The sequence below is a fragment of the Nuphar pumila genome, chromosome 1 (genome assembly GCF_984573655.1).
Source record: "Nuphar pumila chromosome 1, dmNupPumi1.hap1.1, whole genome shotgun sequence".
Classification (NCBI taxonomy): Eukaryota; Viridiplantae; Streptophyta; class Magnoliopsida; order Nymphaeales; family Nymphaeaceae; genus Nuphar; species Nuphar pumila.
In genome coordinates, this window is record NC_143249.1 from 58984532 (window position 1) to 58993039 (window position 8508).

At 42.7% G+C, this 8508-nt stretch overlaps 1 protein-coding gene across 1 annotated transcript; it reads right to left on the bottom strand.

The window, feature by feature from the left end:
* Nucleotides 1-3303: 3303 nt before the first annotated feature.
* LOC149848951 (uncharacterized) lies at nt 3304-3696 on the bottom strand. Its single transcript, XM_090006057.1, has one exon. The coding sequence runs from the start codon at nt 3694-3696 to the stop codon at nt 3304-3306; it is 393 nt and encodes a 130-aa protein (XP_089862183.1).
* Nucleotides 3697-8508: the final 4812 nt, after the last annotated feature.

Sequence of the window (8508 nt, forward strand, 5' to 3'; positions counted from 1 at the left end):
TTACTATGATTTTTGCAGAGGTACTGTATAACAAGTATGCAATGTGTATGATTAAATATAGGCAGTAAAACATGATATTAAACATGGCATAAGAAATAAGTAACATGAATTTAACTTATTGCATATCAGATAAGTAAACACTAGTTTAAATACTTAACCACATGTTCAACTTTCTAATCACAAGTAAACAAGTACAAGTATAACACTCACATTGTTTTGTACAATCTCACAATTATAAGTCTCTAACTACCATATGTGAACAATAGCAAAATCAAATGAAACTCAGAGATATAGATAATTTATTTTATGTTAATCTAAATAACCATATGCCAAAAGTGACCATTAACAAGTTAAAGTGCAAACCTGACGATCCCTTATTCCACTGATGGACCTAAGATGTTTTTATTTAATGTTTTTCTTGAATTATCCCGAGGGGTACACGTCGGCCAAGGCAGCCATTTCAGAAAAGAACATTCGGGGGTTTATTATACATTGGTGTTTTATTAACCCGAACATTCTAACTGAAACTGTAAATCCTAAGGGAGCGATCAGTGACCGAGAGAACCTCCCAAAGGCCCAAACCAAAACAGGATGCATCCCTAACTTCTGTAGAAGAACAAAGAGCTACCACCTAGAATACATTGGTAGTCTGGGTCCCCCAACTCCGAGGACTGGGGACCAACAAGCCATTTTCGCTCGAAACAAGAAACACGTCCCCGGAGTTTTGTACCACTTACCCTCTCCAAGGTAAGCCCGAATCTGAGTGGTTTGCTCTTTTCATTTATTTAAATTTCCTTAAGTACATGGGCGTTTCTCCAAAATTTACTACCATAGTAGTATATACCCACCCTTTGTGATCTTATAAGGGTATACAAGCCAAATTTTTTGTGTATTTGATTGCACTGACCCACTCAGAGTGCTCCGGTACCTTTAAACCAGTCAAGCACGGATGCCTCAGTACCTTTAAACCAGTCAGGCTCACAAAAATTAAATTTAAGTTTTTCACCAATTTTATTGACATTGAGTGTAAGCTCATCAACTCAAGTACCTGCATCAGGTACCCAACTCATATTGCCCATTAGGCATGATTTCCCAAACTCACCCTCTGAGTGTTCCGGTGCCTTTAAACCAGTCGAGCACGGATGCCTCAGTACCTTTAAAATAGTCAGGCTCTATTACCGGATCATCATTATATATATATATTTCAATAGAAAATTGCTACAACATACCATTAGGTTTTGACTTGTGACGCCCCAACACATGGTGACGTGCACTAACAACTCTTGCCAAATAAACAAAGACTTGTTTGTTTCCATTAGAGAGTATGCAGTGTAATCTCAAAGATTTGGTAATACAACTATATGCTTTTCTCCGAACACATTCACATTTGAACATTCCATAAGATATGCAGCTTTGTTGGCATTTGATAATTTCAGAGATTTTCAAAGACAAACAACAAGAGTTCATATAAGCAACATCTTTCTTGAATGATTAACTATTTGTAGCTAGAGCAAAACAGAATTAGAACCTACTAGGTAAAGACATTTCAAGTTATAGAAATCGACAACCACAAAATTCATTTTCAATACATTTATGACAAAATTCTTAATATTATCGATACACTTTTAACATATAAACAAACTTTAAGCTATGTAAGGTGGTTCGATAAAATTTTAGCATATATACAACTTAGTATCCTGAACTGGAAATCACTAGTTACCACCTGGTAGCTAGTGATGTTTATTCCACTGAAAAAATACCTATTTCAGTGATTGCACTGACTGTACCAATAAGATCCAAACTTTCATTAAATAGCAGGTCAATCTTCGAGAAAATCCTCGCTCTTTGCAACTGATTGAAAAGGTCTTCGATCCTGGGTAACAGGTATTTGTTTTTAATCGTCGCTTGGTTGAGCATCCAGTAGTCAATGCACAATCTTAAAGATCTGTCCTTCTTCTTTATGAACAACACTGGTGCTCCTCAAGGGGAAGCACTGGGTCGAATAAAACCTTGTTTTAAAAGTTCTTCCAACTGTCACTTCAGTTCTTCAAGCTCTATCGGAGCCATACGATAATGTGCCTTGAAAATATGGGTAGTTTTAGGCAACAACTCGATGCAAAATTCGTTCTCTCGCTTCGAAGGTAAACCAGGCAATTCCTCTGGAAACACATTGGGAAACTCCCAAACCACGTCTAAGTCTTCGATCAGAACTATCTCAGGTTCGACTGGGGTAATACTGACCAGAAATATAGTACCCCCATTCCACAAATACTTCTGGGCCTTGAAGAAAGAAATCAAACAGCTATCTCGCAAGGGTCGAGGAAGCTTGATCTGCAAAACTAGACGATTAGGCCGAAAAAGAACAACCCTGCCTTCTCGACAAAAAACTTGATCTTGATATTCAAATAACTAATCCATGCCTAGAATGACATCAAACTCAGTCATGTCTAGTAGGATCACATCAGCTGACAAGTTCTGCCTTGCCACTAACACCTCGGTGCTCGGAATGTAGGAATCACAAAAAGACTGATCACCCGTCGGAGTATGAACCTTCAACGGGTAATTCAAAGACTCTACGGTCGAAGACAAAGTTCTAGCAAATCTGATAGCTATAAAAGAATGCGAGGTGCCATAATCAAATAACGTAAAAGCTGCATGTCTTGCAACTGGAATAGTACCTTGGACCAACTTGCCTTTGGTCACTTGCTCCACTGTTGCTGCATAGGCACGTCCTGCAATGGCTTTCTGGTTGCCTTGCTTCTGCTGATGCTGTTGTTGCGGCTGATATGACTGAGGTTGTCTCAGCTGCGCTGACTGAGATGTCCCTGGTGTATTTCTCCTCTGATCGTCTGATTGCTTCTTCCGGCAATCCATGATATAGTGACCCATCTTGCCACAGTAGAGACATCTGCCTGTATCACGTGGGCAAGGTCGACCCGGATGATCGACGGAACACTTTGGACAACCCGCTGCTATGATCTGCCTCTGAGGCTGCTGATACTGGTGCTGCTGCTGCTGGTACAGAGGTCATCGATTCTGATATTGTTGTTGCTGGTTGTTGTTGCTGTTGTTGTTTTTGTTCTTCTTTGAAGGTGAATGTAATTTCTTTCCACCTTGATGTTTCTGAAATTGACGCTTTTTAGGCCAACTCTTTTGGCCTTGTTGCTGCTGCTATCCTCTTAATGCAGGTGTCCTCTGGGACTCTGTCCAATCCTGTTCTAGCAGAGAGACTGTCTCAAGAGCCTCGTCAACAGTCGTAGGTGCATGCGTATACACCTTGGTACACAAAACTAGCTTCAAACCTCAAGCAAACTTCAGTGCTCGATCCTTCTCGGTCGCATAGAGGTTAGGGCAGTATCTCTCAAGACTACAGAAATGAGTGATGTACTCCAAAAATGTAGAACTTCCTTGCTGCAAGTCAAGGAATTCCTGCATCTTTTTGCTCCTCTCATGAGCCGAGAAATATGCTGCAAAGAAAGTCTCCACAAACTGGTCCCACGCGACTGGCTGATTATCGAACTTGATCTCCCAGGTGGTAGCCCACCACCTCTCAACATCTTTTCGGAGATGGTATGTCCCGAAATCAACCTTCCGATCATCATTCACTTGCAAGACACGAAAGATCCACTCTATCTCTTGCACCCAATCTTCCGCTGCTTCTGTGGTCGATTTCCCATCAAACGAAGGAGGATTCATACTCATAAACTGATTGTATGGAACTACGGTAGCAGGAACTTGGGCAGGAGTTCCTTGTCCTTGGGCGGTCTGCTAGATGTGATCACCCATGTTCCTCATTGCTTCCGCCTGTCGGCCAACCTCGTCTGTGAGGTTGTTGAGTGACTCCATGAGATCATCGCAACGGGCACGCCATGCCATCTTTAAACAAATAAACAATATATAAGCAATGAGACAAGTTACTCAAATATATAGAAAATTCATTGCATTAATAAGAAAGTTTCATGCATTACATAACAGAAATACCCTTCATCCAAACAGGGTTATCCAAAACATTACTAATAACTTAAGCAAGACTTCAAAATAAAACACTGACTCAGTGTCTCTAACAATATAACATGACATCATCAAGGCTTGCTAGTATAAAAGTCTCGGTAGTCCTTTCGGCTTCCACAACATCGTGGCCTGATACGAGGAGGAGAAACAGTTCTCAATGGTGTATCAGATATCTCTTGGACTTCCATCAGTACTGGTGGCACAGAAGGATCTGGCACATACTCTGATGAAACCGCGTAAGGATAAGATTCCAGAGAATACTGAGGAGAGTCTGACAACCCACGCCTGTCTCCTTCCTGACTGTCCACTTCGACAATTATTGGTCTTGTGACCAAGGATACATCATCAATATCGTCAGCATTGCCCTTCCAGAGCTCATCTCGCAGCTTCGTCTGACATTCTTTTTCGATATGCCCCCGAAGACCATAGTAGGGGCAATTGCACAATTCACAAGGACAAATATGTCCCGCGTGACCCACAAGACACCTAGCACACGAAGGTGCCTGTTGTGCCAACGCGTAAACATCTCGAGCTAAGTGTTGCACAACTCTGCCAAAGGACTCCTCGCCTTGGACCAAGTTCTGGAGAGCTTCCAAAATCTTCACGTAGCTTGGGTTCGTCGACATCTAACCCATACACATAGAACCAAGCATATAATTCTAACTAAGGAGTAAGGAACATACAAATAAACTAAAATTTAAACATACTTACAGTGCGATGGACAATGCACGATGAAGTCTTGGACCACACTTAACCTTTGCTCTGATACCAACCTCTGTGGCGACTCAAACCCCGACCTTAGAATAACCTTGAAAAATTTTGAGATTTTTTTTTTGAAATGGTTTTACGAAAATAGCAGAAAGTAAAGGGGGAAAAAGGGTAACAAGGCCGCAAGCCTGAGCGGTCCACAGGTAAGTAATGCATACATGTATCATACGATACAAGTATAAATCTCCAGTTTAAAGGGGCATACAACCCATCAGTTTAAAAATTTATAAAATGAGACAAAGTACTACAAGTCTGTCAAAATATAGGGAAAATATCCCCTCAAAACCCAAAACCAGCAGGAGCAGAATCTATAGCTAAGTGTGGGTCCTCAAGCCTCCACCAAGTGCCATCGCATCATCACCATACCTATTCATCACCTGCATCCCCATAAAATAGGGTCAGTCCTCTTGCGAGGTGGTGAAGAAACAATAACAATGTATCTCATCTCTATAAGGAAAAACATGAAACAATAACATGAAATAACAGGTATATGTGTCTGTGTCAAGTAAGTGCATATGTGATAAGTGCTAACCAAGTGAAACAGGTAACTGAACAAAAACAACTGCCGAACAAGTAACTAAGAGCAGTAAAGGAACATAACAAGAACTGAAACAAGAGAGCAAGTAAAGTAACAACTACAATATGTCAGTTGTGATTGGTTAGTCTTTAAGTTCTTCTTGTTACTCCTTCGGGTACGCAAAGGAACCTCACATTCTGTGAGTCATACACCCGGCGTCTGTTATTCAATTTCTAATATGGTAATCGGGGATGCTACAGACCGAGTAAACCTCATGCGAGCAGCTGCATCTGAGAGAAACTCTCACATAGGTAAGGATTGCAATCCATTCTACTGCAGTAGTGAGGTCCTAAAAAGGTAACCTCGACCTCCCTGCCTTTGAGTGACTGGAGGTCAAAGGACACTACAGCTCCTGTCAAAACACGTGTCGTAGTAATGACAAGTCACTCAGGGTTGTACCATCCACCCTCTTCAAGGTGAACCGTCTGTGAATGGGGTGAAGCAGGGTTTATCTTTCTTAGACTCATAATTCAGTCTTACCTCCAATAGAGGAGTTTGTGCCTCATGGTCCCCGTGGGGTACACAAACGAGGACTTAGCCTGCTCATCCACGTGCTCAGCCTCACACGGCTAACAAGAGCACATCGCTCGTGAAAGCGATCATAACACCATTTTATTCTGTTCATTACTAGGGTACATTCATCCATAAGCATACTTATGAAACGAAGGGCCATCGCCCATAGACTATAACTGAGTCAACTCTACACAACAATCTGTTTCACATACCCTGTGGTGTTCAGGTTTTTGTGCATTTCTTTCCATTACATGAATAAGGTGCTTTTCATGCATTCATCGTTGCCTCAAGCACGTGCCTCACAATGTACCACATGAGGTACGCACAAAGCAGTAAGAATGTCAAGATGTGCTACGTGCAAAGTGTGAACTAAGAACCACAAGATCTATGGTTAATTGCATACTATAAGGAACAAAGGCATGTTACAAATGCATAACTGAGAAACATAATGCAATCACATGATAATGTGAGTGTGAGTGTATATTTCCACAACTTCAGGAGATATGAGGTTCAAAAATATTTTCTAAGCATTATCATTAGTACAATCATGCTGAAACAATTATTATAAGTTTCCCAGTAACAATACTTCACCTTTCTAGGTTACGTAGTTTGACACACTTATGTGTCAAGAGTGGAATCTAGGATATTGCCAACTTATGGGAATAACATTAGCATTTCCATGGTTGGATGCCGCGTCTGCGGACCCAACGACACCAACTATAGCCAAACCTTACGTTGGTGGAAAGGTCAACATAGTTGAGTGACATATCACTTGCCATAGACCCATCACGAATTTACCAAAAGAGCAATCAGGGCACCACGTGGACTACTGTGGCCTCACCACTCAATCGGTCATCCAAAAGTTCAGAGCATCAAGGCACAAAGTGCCTTTGTGCTCGAAACACTCGACTGTGGCCTCTAGGCCACTCCGAACACATACCTACAGTGCTTGCCACAAGGCATAAGGGGACTGTCAGTCAACGATCCCGAACTTACGAAACTGACCAACACTGGGCTCAATGCCCTACCAAATCATGGAATCTCCTTTATATTACCAAACCTAAATGTGTAGATTTCTTTATGACATTAACAATTATCGTAGTAGCTGAGACCTTGGGTCACCTCAAGGCCACTCGGTTCAGCCTAGGGTGCCACTTAGTGCGAGGAGCACACTAACCTAGCGAAGCTGCCCGAGGTGTACCATCTCTCGGTACCCCGAACCAACCAAAACAACCCAATGGGTTATGGTATGGTCTTTTAAACCAGACCCCCAAAACTGGCCCACAATGAGATACTCGAAAGTGAGTGCGCTCGGGTTAATGGAACACCCTGCAACATTCTACCAAGGGCCAACGACCAGAGCAAACCGCACGGGTCTCGTCCTTCAGACCAGACCCCATAGGGCTGAAAACAAAGTTGGTCTGAACCCGCGGTTCAGACTTGTGACACCGTTATAGCGCGGTGGGGCTGAGGGGCTATCCGGATGCGGTTAGCACCCGACGACCCTCATGGCGCCAAGGCCAACCGAACGAAAACCAATGAAGACAAACGGGTCTGGTCCTCTAGACCAGACCGAACATGCCTGGATATGCTATGGACTGAACCCTTGGATCGGTCCAGACGGGTGAGACAAAAGGGACAATGGTCTCGGTATAAGGTGACCTGGGTGTGCCTAGCACTCGACGGTCTGTCATATGCCCAAAGCCAAAACAAGGAAAAGTGGGTCTAGTCCTCTGGACCAGACCACACACGTCCAATAGGTTATGAACTGAACCCATGGTTCAGTCCAAACATGCAGGACCAATGGGCAGTAGTCCCAGAATAGGGTTGTCCGGGTGCGCCTGGCACCCGACGACTTCTATGCGCCTAGGTTGAAAAGAAGGCGATTGGGCCTATGGTCTGGCCCTCTGGACTGGACCCCTCGATCTGACAGACCCTCTGGTCTAAACCCATGGCTCAGACCAGGCTCCGTCATAGGACATAGGCCCATACCAACGCCTAGGCCGACCAGGTTACCCGGTGCCTTGGGTATCCTGTGGCCCGCCACACACGCCAAAAGGGGAAAAGCATAAAGGCCTCAAATGGCCAAGAGAGCTGGAAGCACCTGGCCGAGCCCCGTTTCGGACCAGGATGCGCTTAACTAGGTCTGTCTGAATAAGGGACAGACCAACCAAATTTACCCTACAACAACAAAGAAACAAAACTTAAATTAGCTTCAAAGCCAAGATGCGAGAAAACCGGGATGAAATCCCATCAAAAGCTAAGCAATAACATGGTTTAATTCACGCATCAAGGGGAAACATGACATTCGATTATTGAGTCATGACAACAAGAAACCCAAGATATTTTCTATAAAAAAAAAAACAATCATCTTTGACACTAGGAGGCATAAAATTAAACTAACTCAGGTCATTGCATCGACCTCGCCATGCCATCTTGACCAAGAAAAAGCTTGTATAAGCAAAAGAACAAGTCCAAAAATATGATATCCATTCATAAAAGAAAAGGTTCATGCATTTCATTTCATTACATAACCAGCCCAAAATACCTTTTTGCTAAGACAGGGTTACAAAATATATCCAACTACATTGGAAAACAAAAATGAAATACTGACTCAGTGTTTCCATAAAATGTTTACA